The sequence below is a fragment of the Podarcis liolepis genome (genome assembly GCF_965112155.1).
Source record: "Podarcis liolepis genome assembly, chromosome: 5".
Classification (NCBI taxonomy): domain Eukaryota; kingdom Metazoa; phylum Chordata; class Lepidosauria; order Squamata; family Lacertidae; genus Podarcis; species Podarcis liolepis.
Genome location: NC_139556.1, coordinates 33083223 through 33109163, shown reverse-complemented (window position 1 = coordinate 33109163; position 25941 = coordinate 33083223). Strand labels below are relative to the sequence as shown.

Below are 25941 nucleotides of genomic sequence, written 5' to 3'. Positions count from 1 at the left end.
AGCAGACTGGGAGGAGGTGTGAGAAGCTGAAGAGGTAGCAGGATTTAGTAAGCAGGAAGAGTCTGTAGCAAAAAGAAGTCCAGAATCGGAGGCAGAAGAGGAGGCTGGAGATGAGGGGGCATGAAGAGGCGGCAGTGAGTCAGGCTGGTGAGGAGGTCTTCCCCTCCTGCGGTGACCAGCTCCACTTCGCCCTGGTCTGCCAGAACCTGAAGAGGTATGAAGAGGATGGAGCAAAGATAGACAAGATGAAGGAGCCTCAGAGTGTTTGGGAAGGAACCAGGGGAGGAGGAGACTTGGAGAGCTGTTGGAAAGGTGGGGACCTTCAGTCCTCATTGGGGCAAGATCTGCTTGGAAGAGTTGTTTTGCTCACTCTGCCTGAGCTGTTTTGTTTCTTTGAATAAAGCGTTAACTTCACTAACACCCTGTGAGTTATTGCTGACCTCCTCCAGACAGCCACCCTGACAGTTGACAATGGCATAACCTTAAAGGTGGATGTATTTGTTAACCTCTGGAAGCATGTGGAAATGTGTGTGTAGGCTTAAGTGCACGGCTCGCATCTAGACACTTTATTTTATTTTTATTATTATCCTTGCATGATTCTGAATGTGTCAGTGTTTGCTCACAGGCTACTACCACGGTCTATGTCACCGTCCTGGATGAGAATGACAATGCTCCAGTATTTCGGCAGCAGCAGTATGAAGTCACACTGGATGAGGGCCCCGGCACACTTAACGCAATCCTTATCACCATCAATGCGGTGGACCTTGATGAAGGGCCAAATGGCACAGTTACATATGCCATCACAGAGGGGAACATCATGGGCACTTTTCACATAAACAGCACTACGGTTAGTACACTTTCACATCGCTGTTTCACTTTGCACAAAGGTATTGAGCCCCGTTACCCATCATTCCATGAGCATATGCCCTCATTGCCGAAAGCTAACGTTTCCCTTTTGTTTTGGCCTCTCATTTTAGGGACAAATCAGCACAATGAAGGAGTTGGATTATGAAATCAGCCACGGGCGTTACACACTGATCGTCACTGCCACGGACCAGTGTCCGATCCCTTCACGCCGTCTCACATCCACCACAACAGTACGTATCGCTTCTGGGATAACGAATAACGAGCAGCCATCCAAAAGCTCTTCCAGATGCTGCTTGCACTTCCAGAAGCTAAACCTCCATAACATGCAACAGCTAATGAGATTAATGATCTCCCATTCTGTGAAGCGTGCAAAGCAAACTTCTTGCTCTCTCCTTTTTTGCATTCTTGCATGTTCTGCAATTCAATTGCAGTTGCGTTATAGAAACCGTTTAAAAGGAGCAACTATATCCATGGTTCTCAACAGGAGGAAATTCCATGGATAGTTTCCTTGGGAAGAACATACTTCTCTCTCACTTGTCTCCAGTATTTGGCAAAGAGGGAAAATCACTGCTGGGCACTTTAAGAAAGATGTTGACGGTGGCCCATAGGAGGGCAACACAGATGGTGAGGGATCTGGAGACCCTATGAGAAAAGTGTAAAGAGACATATGTTTAGCTTGGAGAACAGATGATTAAAAGGTGACAGGATTGGCCATCCTCAAATATTTGAAGGGTTGTCACACGGATGATGGAACCAATAGGTTTTCTGTTGCTCCAAGGGGGTGGGACCCCAATCAACAGGTTCAAATTACAGGAAAGGGATGTTCAACTCAACATTAAGAAGAACTTCAGCAATGGAAGCAGATGTCCTTGAGAGCTGATGGTGGAGCCTCTCCATCATTAGAGGGTTTTAAAATATATATTAATATTATGTTGTGACAATAGGTAACAAAAAACATTATACACTGAACATCCTTGCTTCTCATGCAAAAAAGGAAAGGGAAACAAATAGAGGAATACTGCTGCTGTGGCAGAACAAGGTGACCTTTGAGTTACCTTTCGACTCTAGACTTGTGTAGCTCACTCTTTGCTTGCACTTTCCACCTGCAGTTTCCTGAAGGCTGTTTTGCTTCCTTGTTCAAGGAAGGCCATGTGAGAGGTCCTTCCTTTTTTTCTTCTCTGCTTTGAATCTGCTCACTCTTATATTAATGAGAAGTGCTACCTAGCTCCGTTTTTTTTGCTGCAATGTACATACGGGATCAGTTTCTGTATTATGGCCAACACAAATATATCATTATAGATTGTTCTGTGCGGCGCCTGTCCGTGTAGTAGTTTGGATTTGATATCCCACTTTATCACTACCCTAAGTAGTCTCAAAGCGGCTAACATTCTCCTTTCCCTTCCTCCCCCACAACAAACACTCTGTGAGGTGAGTGAGGCTGAGAGACTTCAGAGAAGTGTGACTAGCCCATGGTCACCCAGCAGCTGTATGTGGAGGAGCGGGGAAGCGAACCCAGTTCACCAGATTACGAGTCTACCGCTCTTAACCACTACACCACACTGGCTCACAATGTGCAGTGACCCGCATGAGAAACCACATGGTGCATGCACCGTAGCACAGCAAACATCCAAAAAGAAAGCTTCACAGCAGTGTGCTAAAACCTACATGTGGTGAACCATTGCATGCAACCCCTCCACCTTGTAGCAACTGCTGTCACAAGGAGTGGATTAAAGGAGCTTCCATGCTGCAGATGTAACAGAGCAGGCATCACGTTGGAGGAGACACTGTTGTGCCAGTTGCTGTTCAACTCCACAATTGCAGGCTTCTACAACCCTGTGCCACTTCACAGTGTGGGTGTAGACAGGCAGGGCTTATCTTGGACTCTGCATAGACTAGATTAATAAGTCACAAGGGCAGCTTCGGGGTTTGAGTGGAAATTGCTTGCCCACACTGAAGAGTTCCTGCAACTGCAGTCATATTTTCAAGTATTTTCCAAAAATCTTGAGGGCTAGAATCTAAGTGCACCGCCTAGTAATGGCTTTCATAACAGGACTGTGCAACTATGTGGGTTCTTCCATGATCCACTGGTTAGTTCATAACTGCCATAAAAGCAACTGAAAATTATGTCTTATCAGGATAACACGTCCTCTGACTTGCAAGCACCGTTCTTTCTAATCAGGGTGTGGAGATGGGTGCGGTTACTCCATCTTGAACGGCTCTATTGCCCATTCTTCATCGCTTAAGTTTAACCAAGTGCTCAAGAATGAGGCCTGCCCTCCAGAACAGTTTCCAGAGCTGATTCCAGGCACACGTTAAGCCCTACCTTGTTCTCCATGGTTGATTCCTAGAATAAACTGATTACAGCTGCAGCAGCGTAATAAATACCAAACAGCCCATTGCACAGAGTTCCCAGGATGTGCTTGCATCTGACCTGGGCCCGATCAGGGTTTGACCTGGCAAATCCTCACACAAATTTAACTTGTCAAGAAACACAGCTTTGCAATTAGACTGGAATGTTGGGTTTCAAATGTTCTTTTTTTTTTGCCACTCTGTGCAAAATCCTTTTAAGTCAGAGATGGATGTCATTGGATGCCGTTAATTTCTGTATGAAGGTTATTGAGAATGCTTGTGTCTGTTACTGCAAATAAAGAAATACAGTGGGGGAAATTGAGATAAGTGAAATGAATAAATAAAACTAGCAGTACTATACTGGCAGTTGCGTACAAGATGGCTGCAGATACTCGATAACAGGCTTTATAGCTTTTACTCATTGTTTTGGCTGTGTTTGCAAACTATTCTGTGTGTTTTTTGTCTTCAGGTGTTAGTGAATTTGAACGATATCAATGATAATCAACCAACGTTCCCACATTCCTACGAAGGGCCCTTTGACATCACAGAAGGCCAGCCAGGTCCAAGGGTGTGGACTTTCCTTGCCCACGATGGAGACTCGGGACCTAATGGACAAGTGGAGTACAGCATCATAGCAGGGGATCCCCTTGGTAAGTGGAGAAAGAAATAGAACAGGAACGCTTGAGTTTGCAGTTCTCAGCCCATCCAGAAAATGCAGTTAAATCATGCATGTGTGCAGAAATCATCTCAGGAGTCAGCATTCTGTTTCTGCCCGGGCCACTGCTTCCCTGTGCAAATAGCAATTCTTACTAAGACTTAGTTTCCATATGTGTGGAATAAGGTCAGTGTCCTCTTGTCTAAGTCACAAGTAAAAGCTAAAAAGAACCAACTGAATGAGTTCTCTGTTTCAACCCCGGATAACTCTGGTCTAATTCTATTCCTGCCACTAATTCACTGGGTAGACTCAGGCAAGTCGCTGTCCATCTGCTTCAGTGAAACAAAAATATGTAGAGTGGGTGTCCTTGTGGCTTATCTCAGAGAGTTTTATGTGGAGGAATTACAAAGCACATTGCGCATCAGAAACACTCTGGAAATGATGAACGGGTCCTCCCTTAGACAGATGGTGGCAGCTGCCTCAGGTTTACGGGGGGTAGGAGTGGATGACCCTTAGCCATTCCTTCTGGCCTCCCCTGGCTCCCCCCCTTTCCCTAAGGCCCCCAACTCTTCCTGTTCTCTTGAGCCAGCAGCAATTATTCTTGCTTTGCCACTGATCTGGCTATGTTGCCTAGTCAGCAGCCACATTATCCCAGTATATCGCAGTGAAAACTGCTGAGGAAGGTCCCTGACAGAGCAAGCTCTCAGGTGCAGCTACTCACTGAATGTGCACGTGTGGCCCTGTTCATGGGATGCACCACTGCAGCCTTTGCCTGAGCAGGCCGTAAGTAGGTGCTGGGTGGAGTGGTGAAATAGCAGGGGAGAGGTGTTGGGGGTTCAAGCTATATATGCCATGCAGCTTGCCCTTCACTTCCTAAGCTAGCCTGCTGCCCTCAGGTCAGATGGAGGATGTTGCTCCATTGCCAGCACTGAAGCAAGATCCCACTTCCAGCTCCGTGGGTTTCTGTATGCAGAACAGTGGTGGGGAAAGGTTTCATCTTGTCCCTTGCCTCAGGCGGTGAAATGTCTTGGGCCAGCCCTGGTGATGAGTAATAGTAATTACTGCAACGATAACATTGTTATGAGTAGCTTACGTTTCCAGTGCTGCTCTTTCACATTTGGTTCCTTGGTACAGTGGTCAGTGGCACTGTGGTTTAGTGGTCAGAGTGTTGGGCTGGGAGACTGGTTGCAAACCTGGCATCTGCAGAGGCCTTCCTTGTTGCCCACAGACTCTCCTCCCACTGAAATTAGGCTTGGAAAAAGCCAATAAAAGCCTTAGTTTAATCTTCCTTGTTGCTAGGAGGAGATTCCAGCTGGGGAGGGAAGGTTAATTCTTGCTTTCCTCAGTTGCACCCTCTAGGAATATCACATCCCTCTTCCCATTAGGTTTGGGAGAGAAAGTGAAAGCACTTTCTTCCAAGCCTAATTGCTGGGGGGATAGAGGGGAATGTGTGTGTGTTTGTTGCAGCCTGTGTGTGGTGTTCACAACAGCTTATCTGGTTTGCCAGTGTGCTTACAATTCTCAAAAGACCAGCAACCCATAGACTAAAAACAGAGACACCAGAGTTCAAATAAATCCCCAAGAAGCTCACCGGGTGACCTCGGGGCAGGCACTGTCTTGGCTGTGTACACGCTGCTGTGTACTCTGCCGTGCAATGTGATTCCACCACTGGTTTGTGAAGTCATGTGTAACAGCCACAATCTACGCTGTAGCTCCTTGAGAAATACTGTGTGTTGGTGTGTTTTTACTGCAAACCAAGCAGATTTTGCATGAAGTTGGGCAATGACAGCCTTTGTGTGAGACGCTTTGGAATCTCTGCAGTGTCGTACACACAATCTGAATATGAGGCAGATTATTTCAGAGTACACAAACTTTACGGTGGAAGAGAAAGGGAGGAAAGGCGTGTGGAAAGAATCGCCTTAGGATAGTTAATGGGACATTTCAAAACTATCCCTTCAAGAGGCCTCTTTCTGAGAAGCCGAGTGTCTACATCAGGAAATCCTGTTACAGGCAGCATCCGCCATGAGAGGAAACATTGCAAACCTGTTGTACTTGCCCGGCTAGAAGATCCTTGAGGTTTTGCAAGTTCATGCCACAAACAACCCCCCCCCCCCGCAAAAAAGCAACCAAGTGTGCTAGAAGGACTATGAAGCTTGCCTAGGAAGGGACTGAATACCGCTTTGCAGTCTGCTCTACAGAGTCACAGAAGTCGGCTTGAAACCTCTTAAGCTTAAAAGCTGGATGTAGATCTCTTAATCATGGTGCATATTTACTTAATCATGCAGCATATTTACTTGGAAACAAGCTCCACTGTCTTCATTGCGGGGGGGGGGGCACCCTCAGATAGGAATGTTTAGGATTATAGCCCTATACAGTGGACGCTCGGGTTGCGAACGTGATCCATGTGGGAGGCACGTTCGCAACCCGCAACATCTGCGACCTGCGCTTCTGTGCACACACGGGTCACGACTCGGCGCTTCTGTGCATGCACAAGCGCCGAAACCCAGAAGTAACCGTTCCGGTACTTCTGGGTTCGGTGCGGTGCGCAACCCGAAATCGCACAGCTCAAAGCGTCTGTAACCCGAGGTACCTGGTACCTGGTAGCAAGCCCCACTGTTTTATGTATGGCCCACTTGTGAGTAATGTACACATATAAAACTTCATTATTAATCAGGTCTAATTAAATACACTGTATGTCAACATAACCAACATATCAGCAAATTCTTGTACAGTCGTACCTTGGATCTCAAACGCCTTGGCTCCCGAACAAATCGGCTCCCAAATGATCGAAACCCAGAAGTGAGTGTTGCGGTTTCCAAACGTTCTTTTGGAAGTCGAACATCTGACAGGGTTTCCAATTGGCTGCAGAAGCTTCCACGCTTTGGTTCCTGAATGTTTTGGAAGTCAAATGGACTTCCAGAACGGATTCCGTTCGACTTCCAAGGTACGACTGTATGCTGATAGAGGGCAGGAAATGTATTTCATTCACTTTTAGGGTCTCTGTAGCATTGACTCTTGGATAGAATCTACCTATTTTCAAGTTAGGGGAAGGAACCGTGATTTTCAAGCATCACTGTTAAGTTGTGGGTAGACATAGCAGACGACACAGCGATTCTTCCAAAGCAGCTCTTTATTTGTAAGCTGGCACAGAACTGAACAGCAAACAGCTCAGCCGGCCTGCTTTTATAGGCAGCCGGCTGTCAACATTGTAGCAACAAGCCAGGGTTTCCCGCCTAAAATAACTGATGTGGACCTGAGTGAAAACTACATACACACTACTCCTGGTGGCCAGGGTGAGAACTTCAATACATAACAATCACTGTGAGTGGATTTGAGGAAGGATTGTCTTCTGAAAGAGTCCGTCTTAGCCAACATCCTCAGGCTTCCTAGTGTGTTGTGGGCCTCTTGCTGAAAGAAAAAAACCCATGTTTAATTTTGTGTGCCAATAACAAAAAGAATAAAAAGTCCCATTAGAACATAATACAATTCAGCTGGATTTTAATTAATCATCTTCAGTTCTCAGCTGTTTTATTTATGGCCCCTAGCAAGAAAGCTAAAAGCAGAAAGGTTTTGCAACACTGGGACATTAGTAGGCCCGAGGAGAGGAGGGAAGTTCCCTAACTAGGTAGTACGATAGCCAAATGCAAATTGTACTTACAAGTGTGAACACTCAGCTAAGATTATTGTTTCATTTCCATTTATTCAATTTGTCAGCCGCTTTATCTTGGCCAGGGCGACCCAAGGCAACTTAATTTTACTGGATTTTTATTTACAACATAACACAACACACACACCCAATACACAAATCTACCCTCATTAAACGTGAACAAAACATGCAGTGAGCATAACATACAACAATACAAACAACCAAATAAAAGACTTCCTTTATCCTGTATCTGGCCTCCTTATTTACTTCTTATAAACAGTTTGCTTTATGAAGAATTATTAATATTTTTCTGATTATAACTTAAATATCCACAAAGTCTCCTGCAGGCATTAATCAAAACAAGTCCAGGTATCTATTTTAGGGCACTGTTTTTTAAAGTATTCTCTGCATTTTCCCCATGCTTTTTGAAACTCTTGTCTAGTGTGATCTCTAATTGCCTCTGTTAATCTAGCCAGTTCAATATACTCTAACAGTTGGTCTTGCCATTCCTTTTTTGTTGGCACAGTTTCTTTTTTCCAGTTTTTAGCAATTAAGATCCTTGCCTCTCCTGTGGCATAGAGGAATATTTTCTGATCTTCTCTTGCTATACCTGTGTCCATTATCCTTAGTAGAAAAGCTTCTGTGTTTTTCATAAAGTTATACTTAAACATTTTTTTTAAGCTCGTCATATACTGTGTTCCAGAAGCTTTTGATTTTTTCACAGGTCCACCAAACATGTGTAAGTGTCCCCTCTGTTTTACCACACCTCCAGCACAGATTTGTTTTTGTCTTATACATTTTAGCTATTTTGGTAGTTGTTAAGTACAGTACCATCTATAAAACATCTTTATTAGGAGGGAAGTTCCCTAACTAGGTGTACGATAGCCAAATGCAAATTGTGCTTACAAGTGTGAACACTCAGCTAAGATTATTTGTTTCATTTTCATTTATTCAATTTGTCAGCCGCTTTATCTTGGCCAGGGCGATCCAAGGCAACTTAAAACCAAACAAATAGACAGTAAGCTCCACACGGATACATTCAAACCAAGAGGAAATAAAAATACATTAAGGGATGTCATATTGATTGTGGGTCTTCTAAATGGAAGACTAGGCTGTGAGCAGATCTCCTGATTTTTATTGGACCAGAACTGCAGGGCTGCTGGAGGGGGCGGGGAGGAGAGGGGCATTAACCCTTCCCACCCATGCCATTTTTCTGCTCTGGATGCTTCCTCAACCCATGTTTTCCTCCATAGGGAAAACAGGATTTGTTGTTGTTTAGTCGTTTAGTCGTGTCCGACTCTTTGTGACCCCATGGACCAGAGCACGCCAGGCACTCCTGTCTTCCGCTACCTCCCGGAGTTTCGTCAAATTCATGTTGGTAGCTTTGAGAACACTGTCCAACCATCTCGTCCTCTGTCGTCCCCTTCTCCTTGTGCCCTCCATCTTTCCCAACATCAGGGTCTTTTCCAGGGAGTCTTCTCTTCTCATGAGGTGGCCAAAGTATTGGAGCCTCAGCTTCACAATCTGTCCTTCCAGTGAGCACACAGGGCTGATTTCCTTCAGAATGGATGCGTTTGATCTTCTTGCAGTCCATGGGACTCTCAAGAGTCTCCTCCAGCACCATAATTCAAAAGCATCAATTCTTCGAGGATCAGTCTTCTTTATGGTCCAGCTCTCACTTCCATACATCACTACTGGGAAAACCATGGCTTTAACTATACGGGCCATTGTTGGCAAGGTGATGTCTCTGCTTTTTAAGATGGTGTCTAGGTTTGTCATTGCTTTTCTCCCAAGAAGCAGGCGTCTTTTAATTTCATGACTGTTGTCACTATCTGCAGTGAGCATGGAGCCAAGAAAGTAAAAACTCTCACTGCCTTCATTTCTTCCCCTTCTACTTGCCAGGAGGTGATATGTTTTCTCCAAGCAAGGCAAAAAGCAGTTGGGAAAGATTTAGATTGGGGGAAATAGTGTAGAGAAAGGGTTAAGCCCCACCCCCTTCCCCAGGGCTATAGTCCCAATTCAATCCGCTCCCCCTGTGTGGCTGCTTTTTGTTCCCTTCCCAAAGGGGAAAATTTAATATATCTGATGATGGATTTCCCACATTTCATTTTGTCTGGCCCAAAGACAAGTCTCTGGCAGAAATAAGCCCAGACTTTCTATTTATGTGCAAATAGGGCTTAATTATTATTATTTTTTTAAGAATACCAGATGAAATATTTGTAGCCTCTCTATTATGGCAAGTGCATATTTTGACAGCAAAGCCATTCAAAGTATTCTTTGAATAGTAAGAATAAAAAGGACGAGGCAAAGGAAATAATTGTGAGAAAGCTGGCTTGGACTTCATCTAAACAAACCATGCTCAAGACTGCTTTCATTTTCAGTTCTTGTTTGGTCAAATGCAGAAACAAGCAGACTCTGTCAGCCACATGCACTCACTGCCAGAGCACAGAGGCCTACTGGATTTGGCTCCAGAGTGCTGTGTGGAAGAAAAGCAGCATTTTGTGACTTTTTAGTTTAGGAGGGAAAAGAAAGTGGCTGGGAGCGTGATCGGCATTTTGGAATTGATGAATGGTGTGAAGAAATCATCAGATAAAGAGACATTTGTCTCTCTCTCTCTCATTTAGTGGTGGAACTCTGGGTAGACAGCAAAGTGATTTGATCATAGGCCAGGAAAGACAAAAAAATGAATGTGTGACTTTCGAAAGGATGAGATAAATTCATTGTCTTATCAACAGCTGTTAGCAAATCAGCTAAATGAAACCTCTGTGCCAGAAGGTAGTATACTTCTGAATATCAGGTGCTGGAATTAAATAGAGAACGACCTCCTTGCTTTGCTCATAACTGCCAGAAGCTAGCTGTTGGTGAAAACAAAATTATGGACAAAATCATGGGTTGCCAACGTGGCACCTGCAGGCAGGCATGCCCCCACAGAGGTCTTTCCTGGTATCCCTAGGCTCTCATCTCCAGATCCCTACCCCCACTGAAATCACACTTCTAGCCAATAAATGGCTCCTACTCGGAGTCTGTGTGCTGTTCCTGGAGGTTGCAGCTGACTCTCCAAGAAAATCACCTCTGCCCACACCACCATTAGGATTGACAACAGTTACAACACTTTTTTCAAGCCTAATTGAATGAATGCAGTTTGTTCCTTGGAGAGTGAATGTGGTTGCAGTGTGGGCATGATTTTGTGGCGTGTGGTGTCCACAACAGTTTCTCCTGCTGGCAAATGTCCCCCATAAGCCCCAAAAGGTTGGCAAATTCTACTGGACTGATTCATCAAGGCAGTACTTATATTCTAATGAGAGACTGAGGCTACAGTCCTATAGAGATTGTGGCTTGTTGCATACAGGCGTCAGTGCAGGGTGCAAGGAGAGAGAGTATACTTTCTACCACTGCTCAGATTTAAGTAGCATAGAGTTCAGTATTTCATTTTCATAGTAATACATACCAGTGTATTAAACAATCTTCAAGACAAAACTTGCGGGTGGCGCTGTGAGTTAAACCACAGAGCCTAGGGCTTGCCGATCAGAAGGTTGGCGGTTCGAATCCCTGCAACGGGGTGAGCTCCCGTTGCTCAGTCCCAGCTCCTGCCAACCTAGCAGTTCAAAAGCACGAAGTGCAAGTAGATAAATAGGTACCGCTCCGGTGGGAAGGTAAATGGCATTTCCATGCACTGCTCTGGTTCGCCAGAAGCGGCTTAGTCATGCTGGCCACATGACTGTACGCCAGCTCCCTCAGCCAGTAAAGCGAGATGAGCGCCGCAACCCCAGATTCGTCCGCAACTGGACCCAACAGCCAGGGGTCCCTTTACCTTTACCTTTAAGACAAAACTTAATTTACCTGATGTGGCTAAGCCCTGGCCCAGGAGACAGCCCCCCAAGGAATTTTTCCCTGCAACGCCCCACCATTGGAAGCGTGTGTGGCTAAATAAATAAACAAATAAAGTAGACAGTGAGGTGGGGGGTGAATTTAAACTTATCTCCCCAGTGCGGCATCTTGATAAGAATGTCAGTTGTCTTCTCTCTGGTCATCAGATTGATCATTTCACCTCAATCAATCAATCAATCAATCAATCGTTTGACATCAGATTGATCACCTAAGACCTGAGGAGCATTAGGATGTGTTGCTAGCATGGGAGTGCTGTAGGAGAACCCAGCACCAGCGTAGACACTGGGAGATCACCAACAACGTTCCTCTCTTTCTGCCTGGATCTTGTTGGCCTGGTGACATCCTGGTAAAGAGCAGGTACACAGTCCCCTCTCAGACTAGTATCTGCAGAAGTGCATTAGGCGGACTTCCTTGATCTGTTCTCGATGCACCTTCTTGACCATCTCCATTAACACGTTTCCCCCCAGAAAAGGAGGTTGTGAGAGCATGCAGTGCTCTTGAGTGCAGTCTTCCATGGTGCTCTAGGCTGGCTAACCTGCCCTGCTTGTTTCTCCTGTGCCCCTTAAGCATCCTTGTGTCTATCTGTCTTGCAGGAGAATTTGTGATCTCTCCTGTGGAAGGGGAGCTACGCGTGCGGAAGGATGCTGAGCTTGACCGAGAAAACATTGCTTTCTATAACCTCACCATTGCTGCCAAGGACAGAGGGGTGCCTCCTCTCAGCTCCACCGTAAGTGTTTGTGGTCCAGGGGCCACACTGCAAAGATGAGGTTCTGAATCCTCCATGAGGGAGAGGTGAATTGTGCAGGGGTGAGGAAACAGAACTGTACCTGATTAATGAAAAACCTAAGGAGGTATTGCCTCTATTCAGCCATATGGGAAACACCTAGATTGCCATGGAAGAACCATATGGACAATTCTTCTTTGTATTAATAGTCTCAGGCCTGTTTGCCCCTCTCCTCATCTGCCTCCTTTCTTTTTGGTTTAGGTCTTGGTGGGAGTGCGTGTTCTGGACATAAACGACAACGACCCCGTCCTCCTCAACCTACCGATGAATCTCACTCTCAGTGAAAATGCACCCATCTCCAGCTTTGTCACCCGCATCCTTGCCAGTGATGCTGACAGCGGCAGGAATGCTCTTTTAACCTTCAGCATCACAGCAGGGAATATAGGCAATGCTTTCTACATCAATGGCACCGTAAGTCTCTCTTTTTTTTAACGTTGTGATACACAGCCTCCCATGAAGATCTCAGTAATCAGGATTATTTATGTGTGGAAGGTAGTCCTTCAGATATCCTGGTTCCAACCCATAAAGAGGCCCTTTATTGGGCCTCAGCAGCACTTAGTACTGGGCCTGGGAAAGTTAACTGGAAACCAGCTTAGCTGTCTCAATAAGGATATAAATGCTGCCTTTATGTGGCCCCTGTTAAGAGCCTGGTTGCAGAATCTGGGACCAGTTGTGGTTTCCCAGTGCTCTTCAAAGGCAATCCTAGGCAGAGCACATGGCAGTAATCCAGACATGAGGTCACTAAGGCATATCTCACCTGTCCAAGCCTGCAGTCTCCAGGATAAAGTGCAGCTGGTATACCAGGCTGAGCTTAGAGATGTGCACATCACATCTCTTTGGGCTTTGTTTATTTGATTATTTGGACTTTAATCCCACCCAAAGGCTCAGGGAAGACTTGCAGGTGTTAGCAACATATATGGATGGTGCACATAGTTCCACTCTCTCCTTTTATTTGCTTCAACATCTGGGAAATGTCTGGAGACTACAGTGCAAAGAAAGTATTTAACTTGCAGCATGGTGTTTGCCACTGGGAGGCAACGGGGTGAAGGCTTCCAGTGGTCTTAAGAGGCTGGCATGTGTTTTCTTTCAGCTCTGCGGCTCCAGGTCTACAGCCTGCATTAAAAGAAAAGTGTGACTTCACACTTCATGCTGATTTGAATTTCAGAAGTGTCCTTTAATTAGAATGCACTCATTGTCATCTTTCCACCTAGCTTTAGATACCTGAGCTCTATTCTGCAAATTGCCGAGGGCCTACATCTTTTCTTTTCCTTTCTTAAGTTGCATGGGTCTGAAGAGGTCATTGGGTCTGGAAATGCACTTCTCATTTGCACTCAGAACCAATGGGCAGTTTTGAAATCGTTGGTTTCACTTCTTTTCCTTCGTTGCTGCTGCACAGATCCTCAAATTATAGCCCAATTCTGACTGCGCAAAGGCCTCCTTCCTTCCAGCCCTTCCTACTAATTTTATAGTATGCTGGTGGTTGGGCTGAGAAGAGATTCAAATAACAAAGCCCTACCTGAAAACAACAGCAAGCACCTCTTGATAGTAACATTAACCTCTTTTTTTAAAAAATGATATCAGTCCAGCCCTGTGTATTCACATGCAGCATTTTAGAAAAGCATTTTAGCGAAGCTACCTCTCAGTAGCTTTAACTAGTCATCTTCAGGCCCAGATTTCAGGGTGTAATCTTTTCTTTTTTTCATTTCCTGACTCCCGTGTTCCAAAGAAGAGGAGTTTCCATAACAGATTCACCTGGTAAAATGGAATCTCTTTTTTCACCCTGGTTAGAATGGACATAACCTATTCTCACTTGCCTGAGCAGTAAGCACAGAATCATGGGTGCTGGTGCTCCCTGCTTAATGTTTCCCCATCACTGGCATTTGACAGAGTTAGACGCAAACAAAACAATGCAGTTCCATTTATTCCCCCTCTCTTTCCCCTTTTTTCCCTTTCCTGTCTCTTCATCAGACTGGCATCGTTTACATAAACCGCCCGCTGGATAGGGAGCGGGTGTCCAAGTACAGCTTGACAGTGACAGTGAAGGACAACCCAGAAAATGCACGCAACGCAAGGCGGGTAATTATTCACAGTTTTCTGACTTTGGCACTGGGTTTACTGAGAGCATTTCATGTAACGCTGCTCTAGCTAACAATCAAAGGCACAAGACTCAAGCCTGAAACTTTGCTTCATCAGTTTCTCTTCTCAGACACAGAACCCAGACCAAGGTTTTCACAGCCCAGGTTAAAATATTTCAAAAGCTCTACAGCTCTTCATTCAAATGTTCTGTTACCACTCATCCCCTCAGCCCCCTAAAAAAAAAATGTGAAGGTACCTCACAGAATGGGCATAGAATGTTTTAATCTCATCTGCTTGCACATTATATAATTGAGACAATGCTGTTCTATAGGTAAAGGTAAAGGGAACCCTGACCATTAGGTCCAGTCGTGGCCGACTCTGGGGTTACGGCGTTCATCTTGCTTTATTGGCCGAGGGAGCCGGCGTACAGCTTCCGGGTCATGTGGCCAGCAATGACTAAGCTGCTTCTGGCGAACCAGAGCAGCACACGAAAATGCCATTTACCTTCCCGCCGGAGCGGTACCTATTTATCTACTTCCACTTTGACGTGCTTTCGAACTGCTAGGTTGGCAGGAGCAGGGACCGAGCAACGGGACCTCACCCCGTCGCGGGGATTCGAACCGCTGACCTTCTGATCGGCAAGCCCTAGGCTCAGTAGTTTAACCCACAGCGCCACCCGTGTCCCTGCATGCTGTTCTATAGATAGGCCTAATAAATAAGACAAAAGAGGTATTTTCTGAGTCTCCAGGGGCCTCTTCAATGTTAACTCAGAAGCAAAGCGTACTAAACTTGGTATAACATGGTAGATCTAGCCATTATCTCCAGAAATATATGTAGAGGATCTATTACACCACTGTTGAATGTCTGCACTGGCTCCACGTTCTCTTTGGGTACTGGCTTAAACGGAAAAAGCACCCTTGTAATACTACCACATGTGCATCAGGTTCAAACAGCATCAGGTTCAAACAGCACATACCTAAAGAGAGGCAAATGTCCAAGCCTGAACCCCTTTGCGAGCATTGTATATGACCTACCTGTTTGAATTGGCCTCTAGGATTCAGGCTTAAGTCAATAAAGCATAGTGAAGCTCTTGAGCAGCCTGTAAATCTAAACAAAACCTTAAAACCCCTGAAGAGACCAGTCTGTATTCTTTAGCAGTCATGATGATTGCGAGAAGGAGCCCCTGCTAAAGGAAACTGCGGCTTCTTTTGTAGTCATTTTGTCCTTTTCGTTCACACCACTTTAGGATTTTGACTTGCTGGTGATTTCAGTAGCAGATGAAAATGATAACCATCCCCTCTTCACTCAGAGTTCCTACCAGGCCGAGATCCTGGAGAACTCACCCCCAGGTATGTGTTTCCTCTTAACATATTCGAATCTCACAGCTTGCTGGTGGTCCCTTTGTTCAGCCCAGGTCTTCTGTTGTTAATGGGATTATATTTTATTTTTTACTTTCGAACAATATTATGTTAAAACTGTGGTAACAAATAATGTGGTGACGTAAGAAGGAAAAGCTGTTTAGGACATCTCAGTTTCTGAACGCTGTTATCTGTTCTTCCACAACATCACTTGGCATACACTTGCCTCTTTACAATCTTCTCCAACCACTTTTTCAGAAATAGAGGAACTGTTCCCCCCCCCCCCAAAAAAAACCCCACCCAGATGCAAATCAAGTGAGGAAAAATTCATCTGATGTAAATGAGCAGAACCATCCTTGACCTGGAAAAAGCAGGTAGCAGACTTAGGACTCTCAATATGTCACATATAGTGGACGTCAAAGAAATTGTTTTGCATTAGTTGCCAAGAACCTAGAGCAGCCATTGTGTCAGAAGATGTGCTTAATAAAGTTGGGGAGCTGTTTTTGAGAAATGCTGGAAAAGGTAAATCAAATTAAACCTGGTAAAAGTGGATTTGTTGGAAATGACAGAATTTGTTTAAACAGTTGGATGCTTTCTACTATGATCACTTTTGTTTTATACAGATGCTATCCGTTTTCTGTGGCTACTAAAATACCCATAGTTCTTTTCTCTGTTGTGAAATGGCAAAATACTTTTATTTGTTTCTTGAAACCAGTAGTTTAGGATTTTTATGAACAAGCTTATGAATAAGTTTTAAGACCTTCTCTAACTCCCTTTCTTAAATAATAATAGCATATAAGAAACTGACTGTGAATTAGTGTGGTCCCATTTGCTGAGGCCAAAAAAGTGTACATATCAGAATTCATGTTAGCAAGTTTTCCCCGGAAGACATTGGCTGTATTCGTATTTCTTATCTTCCAGACCATGGGTTGGAGAAGGCTTGGAAGATCATTCCTGATTCTTCAGACCATTTATTTGAACTTTAAGTACTTTTAGGTTTCTGCCAAAATATTTATACTTCAATAAGCCAATGTCCTTGCCTGCCACACTCCCTGATAGTATGTGAGTTCAGAAACAAGAGGAGGCAAAACTCCCACTAAATGTCCTTTTCACTTCAATATTCCTGATGAATTGTGTGTGTGTGTTTTGTTTTGTTTTAGCAGGGCTGTAAGGCGTCTCCAAGGGGGCTTCTTGATTCAGTCTGCCAAGGCCTCACCAGGCACTTCTTTTTTGTCTCATGCTTCATAGGACCTCACCCTGTTTCACCCATTCATTATTCACTGTTAATCATTGGGGGGGGGAGGGAAAGGAGGCAGTCTATTGATGTTATCTCTCTGATTGAATGGCCTCCCATGTTCAATTCAGGAACTCGCATCACAGTCCTTAATGGGCCCATTCTAGCTTTGGACAACGACCAGGGCATCAATGCTGTGGTGACGTACCAGCTCCTTGGGGCAGCGACAGACCTTTTCAGCATCAACAACAGAACAGGTAAGAAAGACATACCCGCTTAGCGGGCAGGCAGCCTATCTAGTGCAATACCCTGGTCTGGGGTGAGGAGGTAATGGAATATTTGCCCTGACCAATAGGAGAGCAGGCCAGAAATGAACCTTGGGCTTTTTTAAAGCATATGGAGAAGATCTGGGTTTTTGTGTGTAGGGAGTATTTTCTGTGAGGATCATTCCATGTTGCACCTCACCTGCAATGTGAAGCGGTTACAGCCTTGCAACTTGTCTGTTTGGCTTATTGTTGGGGGCGAGCTATTGAAAAGACTTGCATAAACAAACTCATCAGTGGTGTCAGCTTTTGTTTACCCAAACAATGAGTGAGTAAACAGCAGGCCAAACTGGAGGGCCCATTCTTTTATACCATGGCCTACTTTTGTACTTGAGTCCTGCACAACCGTAGGCAGAACCTTTTGATAAAACAGTCTGCTACCCTACCGACACACCATTTTGGTGGCAAGCTCTACATGTAGCCCGTAGATGTCACATGGTGGTGTGGGTAATGGGCTTCACTGGGGGAAATTGTTGGGAGGTGACACGATATGGTCTCCCAAGTAAGGAGCTCTCCAGACTTCCCTTTTCCTTTGCCATTTGTTACGACTTCCAAGTGCTGGTACGCCAATTTCATAGAATCATAGAATTGTAGAGTTTGCTGCAAATTTTATTTTGGCAAAATGAGATTTGCACTCTGTGGAGCATGACTGGTAGAACTTTGGCTGCCCGTGCCTATAGTTGGTTCCTATCTTTCCTAATGGAATCTTTATTCATAATTTACAGGGGTTGTTTTGGTGAGGCCAGGCCAAGTGATAGACAGAGAAGCCTTCTTGAATCCGGTCTTGGAGTTTCTGCTGGTTGCAATGGATATTGGAAAGCTGAACAGCACCGCTAGGCTCACTGTGACCATTCTGGATGATAATGACAATAGGCCAACTTTTCACCCGGCCCTGTTGACTGCTCACCTGCTGGAAAACAGCCCTCCAGGTCAGAATGAAGGCAAAGTACAAATAATCTAGTGAGACTGAGATGAGGATAGGTACTGGGATTTCTTAAAAACAACAACCATACAGTGATAATTGAAAATGAAGTATGCAATCCAGGAAATCAAGAGATAAATTTGCAATATTCTACACCACTCTCTGGCCATTTATGGGCAATATGGATATTGGGTTGGATCCCCATTTAGTCATGCTTAGAGTAGGTCCGGTGAAATCAGTGTGAAGTCTGGATCTGGCTGATTATGTTTTTCTTACCATGCTGATAAACACACTTGTATTCTGGACACAGACAGACTACTTGACCAAAATTCCAGTTAACAAAGGATCACCTTTTTCTTTTTCTTTTTTTTGCTCTGTTCCCATAAGTTAGCAAATAAGGAAGAGACAATTATTTGTTTTTTTGTGTATATGTGTTTAGCTGGCAGTCATTACATAGTTTTGCCCATCAAGGAATGTACTAAGTGTTCATCACTCTTTAATGCTTTTTAATGATAGAGTTCACATCTTGCTCAGGTCACCTATATGGCCTACCTTCAGTTCACCATGAACATCCATATTGTCCTTTATGCAGCCCGTTATTATTATTATTATTATTATTATTATTTTATTTTGCTATACTGTCCTTCATCACAGGGCAGATTACAATATAAAAACACAAGAATACACGCCATAGTAACAAACAAACAAAAATACCACCACCTCTACACACACACACACACACACACACACAGCTTAAAAGGTCATCCATTGTTTAATTAGCCAAAGGCTTATATTTTTGCCTGGCACCTCAAGATATATAACGAAGGCGCCAGGTGAGCTTCCCTGGGGAGAGCATTCCACATTCTACAGTCTGATGGAATTCATTTGACCCTATCTGTTCCCCATATGTTCTTTACAAATTGTAGGAAGGAGATATTTCATATCACAGTATCGTCACACGTCTATATCTTAATGAGCTTTCTTAAGCTTTCTTTATAGCAGGCTTCAGCAGGGGAAGACTGCTGGAGACAACAGTTTGTGGGACTGATCCTAGATGACAGCTCTTGTGTTCTAAGGATTCAGGTAACTGAAAAGCTCTCACAGTCTGGGTGTCCCCCCTAGGTTTTTCTGTTCTCCAGGTAATGGCAACTGACATGGATAGTGGCCTCAACCAGCAGCTGAGCTATCGGATCGAAAGTGGAGCTCAAGATAGGTTTGTGATCAACACCAACACAGGGGTGATCAGTGTGGCCAACATCAGCATAGACAGAGAAGAGAAGGACAATTACCGGCTGACGGTGATTGCTGTGGATCGAGGGACACCGCCTCTCTCTGGCACCGCCACTGTGAGCATCCTCATTGACGACGTCAATGACTCTCAGCCAGAGTTCATCAACCCCATCCAGACTGTCAGTGTCCCTGAATCGGCTGAAATAGGCACGGTTGTTGCTGAGATGACTGCAAGAGACAGAGACCTCAATCCCCGGCTGGAATACTACATCATTGAAATCCTTGCCAAAGATGATAATGATGCTCTTGTGCCTGACCAGCAGGGAGCGTTTGCAGTGGATTTTAGAACAGGTACAAGAGTTGGGAGGCTGAAATACTGCTCCAAACATGGGAGTGTAACACAGTTTCTAAGGAAAATGGCCAAAAGCAACAGAAGGCAGGAAAAATGAATACTCTATACCATTTTAACATTGAAAAGAAACATTATCGGCCCAAAACATCATTTATAGTAACAGTTTTATCAAATGTCGCTTTGTCAGACCTGCATATTGAAGAGTTCCTAAAGTCAACAATTTGTTTAGTTATTTGTGTGAACACTTTATCTCACTTTCCAGCCCTAAGAAAAAGCTCCCCATTGTAGCTGATGTAAAACTCAGCACCACCAAGTTTCAAAAGTTAAACCTTACAATCAGAGTAAAATCTGCAGCCAGATATTTAAAACCATTAAAAGTTGCACCGCTGACTAAGAATGTTTTCATTGCCTATCTCAATGCCATCAGGGATGGGATTGGTCTCATCTCCTTTGGGAGGGAATTTCACAGCGGTGATGTTCTCAACACACAGTCAGGTCTGTATGAAAGAGCAAGATCTTCCAGCTATCCTGGCCCATAGCCGTTTACGGCTTTATATGTAAGCACCAGGACCTTGAATTCAGCCCAGAAATGAATCTAAAAGGTCTAAAAAGGTGTGTACCACAAGTGGTTGGACTGTTTTGCACCAGCTACAGTGTCTGAACACTTTTCAAGGATTCCTCCACAGAGAGTGCATTACAGTAATCTAAACTGGAAGGTGACCAATGTATGTATCACTTTGTCTGTAGCCAGATCCGCCTTTTCTAGGAAGGGGTGCAGTGGACACAACTGCCCAAGCTGTGCAAGACTCTCCTGGCCACAGCAGCCATTAATCTAAGAGCAGAATACAGTGAGGAAGATTCTCTCCCACCTTTTCTACTTTCTTCCCACCTCTACTTCTCTTTCCTTTTCACGTCCTGCTCTTCCCCCTTTTTTTCTATGTCTGCCTTGCCCTTTCTGACTCTCCCTTTGCTTTCTCTGTACACTTTTGAATGGCTACTTGCTTCACTTCAACTATAACTAACTATAATCTTCTTATTTCCCTTACGGCTCTCAGACCTGCAGGTTTGGTTTTTCTGTTTCTATGCGTGTGCTCAGTGTCTTCTTTCCATCTCAGTCAACACCTCCTCCATTCTCATCCTCACCATCCCTGGTTCAGTGCCGGTTTGTGTCTTGCTGGCAAAGAGCAGCCAAAATGTGCCTTCCATGCATTGTGTCACAGCCTTCACAGACTGAATGCTGAAAACTCCTCGGAAGCACCTAGCTGCTAGGGAGTGGGAGGGGCAAGGATTTTTTAGGGTAAGTGAACTTCCGTCCTGTTCTTTGGTGGATAGGGCAGGGTAGCAAGGAGTCCTGAATGCAGTGTAACACAAATTTGGTGTTCTGACCCTTAAGGCCCACAGTGGTCAGCTTGCAATTTCTTTTATCACTTTTCTTATCAAACTTTTGAAGGAGCTGAGGGAGACTTGTATGAATCTTATTATCTCATTTTATACAAACAGCAATCTTGCAAAGAAGGGGGTAGTCTAAGACAGGCATAGGCAAACTCAGCCCTCCAGATGTTTTGAGACTACAATTCCCATCATCCCTGACCACTGGTCCTGTTAGCTAGGGATGATGGGAGTTGTAGTCCCAAAACATCTGGAGGGCCGAGTTTGACTATGCCTGGTCTAAGAGATAGTGTTTTACTCATAGTCACCCAAAGGGCATCATAGATTAAATTCTCTCTGCACAAGGCCAGCATTTTATCCATTCCTCATGCAGCCTCATGAACGCAGTGCTGTGGCTCCATATAAGTTTGCTATGCTAAGGTAGACCAGACCATGAATGTCACAGAAAGGAGACAGACCTGAAAGGTGTGCTAAGGCCACATCATGATTTAGCAGGTCACAGGAGCCAGATTAACAGAGTGATCCTGTACATTTTTAGTCAGAAGGAAATCCCCTTGTGTTTAATAGGGTCTACTTCCTTGTTCAGATTATTTGGAAACCCTTTCTCAGTAAGTATGCCTTGATACACATTCTGCATAGAACTGAAAGCATATTCTGGTCAATATCTGAACTCATTTAACTTAGGGTGAGTCATCGTTCTCACAAAATACACTGCCTCTCAGTATCCAGGTTCGTTGAAGAAATACAAGTCTTGCCCATAATATAAAAGCATGGGGGATACAAAAGAAATGTAAAAAAACAACATCCCAAAAATATTAAATAATGTATGGTACAGAATTAGGTTGGATTGAACCAAAGGAATCTGGATGTGCTGTGTGTTTATAGATGGGTTTTCTGGCTGGGGAGAATATAGGTGAAAAGGGACTAAGAAGCTTGTAAACATTTGTTAGATGAATATACTTCTTTGGCCTGTGAAAGCTCTTGCTCCCATGGTTTGAGTATGCTATTTAGTTTGAATTTGCCCCCATCTTTTTCTTACTTCCAGGTGCTGTGAAAGTTAAGTCCACTCTAAATAGGGAGCTGGTAGCCACTTACGAAGTCACCATCTCCGTCTACGACAATGCCAGCGATGTGGTGGACCGCTCAGTTAGTGTGCCAAATGGTACGGCAATTCCTGTAATTTTCACTTTAAACTGAGTCACGCTATGGTGTTGAGGTCAGAAAAGGAGAGGGTTTCAGTCTGGTAAACCTTCAGGTGTTTTATCCTTACTCTTTCCTGTTCTCCCCTCCCCTCTCTGCCTCTCACAGCAAAGCTGACAGTAAACATATTGGATGTCAATGATAACACTCCTCGCTTCCGCCCTTTTGGGGCACTGTTTTTCAAGGAAAGGATCCTGGAAGGGGCCACTCCAGGGACCACCTTGATATCCGTGTCAGCTGTAGATCCAGACAAAGGTGCTAATGGTCAGATCACTTATGAGCTACTCGACCTTTCACCTGAGGGATATGTCCAGCTGGAAGACAGTTCAGCAGGTAGGTGGGACACATGGGACCCCCCCTCCCCCATTCTTTCCAGGAAATCCCTAAGGGAGCCCTAAGGAAGGTTCTCCGTATGGGGGAGGGGAAATGTACCATTTTATTTCCCATTGTTTTTCCATTGGCACAGGAAGGTTCATTGTTTGGGCAGTCTTATGAAAAAAAGTTCGTATGAAACCTTTTCTACTTCACTCAGGTCTCTGTTAGGGCTGACCTCGATAGTTCATTTGGCCAAGTTCTAAACATACCTCTTATATGTTCAAGAATTCTGCACCATTCGTTTCCTTCGTAATTTGTAGAAATTGTTTAATTATGAAGACCTATTTAGCACAGCGCCATCACTGTACATGGTGCTTTACAGTGTTACATAAGCCAAAAACAAAAACAAAAAACCCAACAAACGTGTCCTTGCCCCCAAGGAGATTACAAACTAAGTTTAGGCTTTTGGACCTAACTTTTTTGGGAGATGGGCTTTCAGGTGCTTTCAGGTGGGCTAGTTATTGGCACAAAATTTTGTTGATATCCTTCACTTTCTAGTGCAATGATCCCATCACTTTTCTAACTGCAAAAAAAGTCCAGTAATAAACCGTTAGCTGGCAGTGTCGTATAACTTCTGTATGGCACTATCTGGAGGAGTGTTCAGTAAATTGTTCCGTGTTGTAAACAGCCAGTCTGGGATCTCTGAAAGACTGTGCTTGCATGTTCTTTGCTTGTAATGCAAAAATCAATGGACACCAGAGGTTCAGCAAGCTCTCCGCAGAATCAATATTTGTGGTCCCCTTTGGTTCACATGCATGGCTTGTACCCAACAGGAGGTTGGAGTTCATTGTTCTGGGCCCCCTAGTGGAGGTCAGACAGGCCCCCTTGATGTTGCATTTCCAGTACCCATGAAATACAGTTGTACCTTGGATCCCAAACGCCTTGGTAGTCGGACGTTTTGGCTCCCGAATGCCACAAACTCAAAAGTGAGTGTTCCAGTTTGTGAAGATTCTTTGGAACCCGAATGTCTGACAGGGCTTCCACAGCTTCCTATTGGCTGCAGGAGCTTCCTGCAGCCAATCAGAAGCCACGCTTTGGTTTCCGAATGTTTTGGAAGTCAAACGGACTTCCGGAACGGATTCCGTTCGAGAACCAAGGTACAATTGTACTTGCTTATTCCAGCAAGCATTTTAACTGAATTCTGATTTTACAGCTTTAACAAATTTTTATTTCTGTTGTATCCTACTTAGAGACAGTTGTAATTAAGTAGTAGATAATAAAATAAATAATGTTTATCAAAAGCGTTGTTTGCCTCCAGGCAAGTGGTGCTTCATTCCTAGCATGAAATGACCACCAGACCCTTAAGATTTTCTTTAGCAATGGCCCTGGACATATGTTTCTGGATAAGCATCTTGAAATTTGTCCCAAGGGCTGCAAGAGACTCTTAACTGTCTGCCATTCCAATAGTAGAACCAGCCGTCTGCGGGCATGTCGTTTTTATTTTATTTTTAATGCCCATTCGGAATGGTCTATTAGAAGTCTGCAGAGAGGTGGGAGAAAAATTAGCATCAGTCAAGATGGCAGTCATAATCTTCTCTTTCAGGAAAAGTAATTTCCAACAGGACGGTGGACTATGAAGAAGTTCAATGGCTGAACTTCACTGTTCGGGCCTCCGACAACGGATCTCCCCGGAGATCAGCCGAGATACCAGTGCACCTAGAAATTGTGGATATCAATGACAACAACCCCATCTTCAGCCAGCCATCCTACCAGGTGAATTGAAACATGATGTCTAGGTGGGGGACGGGGACTTGGGAAGCAGGATCAGATGAAACAATTTCCTCTACTATGAAATAGTGTCTGAAACAGCTCTATGGAGCGTAACATTCAGGACAGCATACCACCTGTGGTGTGAGATTCCGTGATAAGAATCACATTAAAATTAACCATATAACTGCATATAATTTAGGAAGAGATTGAAGCCAAAGAAGCTCACAAGTGTGAAAAGGTCGGTGGCCCCTGGTTCACAATATATTGTGGGGAGTGAAGTGGGTGCAAGGTTAGATGGGGCTTATGTTCTATCCATCCAGTCTGAAATCTACCTCTGACCAGACAAATATCTCTGAGAAGTTCACTAGCAAGGACATGATGGCGAAGCATTTCCTTGTTGACTGCCTGCTCCACCAGATCCTCAGAGTCCTGCTGCCTTTTTGAAAAGGAACACTCTGTTTAACCTTATCGGCTAATAGCCATTAATAGACCTATCTTCTGTGAATCAGTTTTATGTTTTTTCCAAGAGTGTAACCTAATTGCCATCAACACATCCTGAAGCTGATTATTTGTTGTAGAGATTAGGCTTTGTCATCAGTGATAGACAGGCAGCTCCACCACTCAGTTTGTGGCATGCATTGGGTCCGATACCCCTTTAGAATTGGATCAGATACCAGTCAAAATGTCTGACATCATCATTTTCTCTTGTGTTTATTACAGAAACCTGTCTTTGAGGATGTCCCCCTAGGCACTGTCATTCTGAGGGTCCGTGCCACAGATGCCGATTCGGGACGCTTTGCCCAGATCGAGTACAGCCTGGGAGATGGGGAGGGCAAGTTTGGGATCAACCCCAACACGGTAATAAACTAAGCCAGCCTGCAAGCCTTTGACTAACCAAGCCTCTGTTTAGATTTGTCTCTACCCTGCTTGTAGTCAGGTCTACTGAACAACTACTAACAATTTAGTGGATAGCAGAGCCACTCCCACATTTGCCTGAGATCCGCTGACTATCAGAGGGCAGGTGGTGGAAAAAGAGAAGTGCATGTATAAAGAACTCATATGCTGCCAGGAGGCAAGTAGCAGAGTTGGATGCAAATACCCACAGCTAGGGATGGACTCGACAGAACCTGGATTCAAAAGTGGACTCACGTGATTCAGTCCAGGCAGATATTTATTCTGTTTTCTTATTTATTTCATTTAGAACCCCACCAAGGTATACATGATTCCTCATTTAATCCCTACAGCCACCTTGCCAGGAAGGCTGGGCTGAAAGGCAGTGACTGGCCCAAGGTCACCCAGTGAGTTTCAAGGCCAAGTGGGGATTTGAACCCTGGTCTCCTATGTCCTAGTTCAACACTCCAACCATTACACCACACTGGCTCTCATGGCTCTCTTCAGATCATGGGCCCAGTTTAAAACCCACGGTCCAGAGGGTCCCTTTATGAGCCAGTCCAAGGACTACAGCACTGCCCTCTGTCCTTTTATAAAAGAAGTTTCCTTTTAGAAAAGCTCCAGAACAGTCATCTGACTGCCCCAAGGGGTCTTCTTGCCACCGCACGATTCGAATTATAGTTAAACCAATA

At 44.5% G+C, this 25941-nt stretch overlaps 1 protein-coding gene and 1 long non-coding RNA gene across 2 annotated transcripts in view; one reads left to right on the top strand and one right to left on the bottom strand.

Annotated features, from left to right (window-relative positions):
- CDH23 (cadherin related 23) overlaps positions 1-25941 on the top strand; it is a 400272-nt gene that overhangs the window by 353931 nt on the left and 20400 nt on the right. Inside the window, exons 37-50 of the mRNA XM_083503046.1 lie at positions 626-847; positions 978-1097; positions 3686-3866; positions 11999-12132; positions 12391-12600; positions 14158-14265; positions 15512-15614; positions 16989-17114; positions 17906-18109; positions 19225-19683; positions 22119-22235; positions 22382-22606; positions 24192-24361; positions 25079-25216. Coding sequence (XP_083359172.1) covers positions 626-847; positions 978-1097; positions 3686-3866; positions 11999-12132; positions 12391-12600; positions 14158-14265; positions 15512-15614; positions 16989-17114; positions 17906-18109; positions 19225-19683; positions 22119-22235; positions 22382-22606; positions 24192-24361; positions 25079-25216 — 2517 coding nt within the window. The remainder of the gene's footprint in view (positions 1-625; positions 848-977; positions 1098-3685; positions 3867-11998; positions 12133-12390; positions 12601-14157; positions 14266-15511; positions 15615-16988; positions 17115-17905; positions 18110-19224; positions 19684-22118; positions 22236-22381; positions 22607-24191; positions 24362-25078; positions 25217-25941) is intronic.
- LOC310706897 lies at positions 566-3221 on the bottom strand. The gene is made up of 2 exons (XR_014526233.1): positions 1923-3221; positions 566-1509 (listed from the first exon to the last, which is right to left on the bottom strand). It is a non-coding gene; the product is annotated as an uncharacterized lncRNA (long non-coding RNA).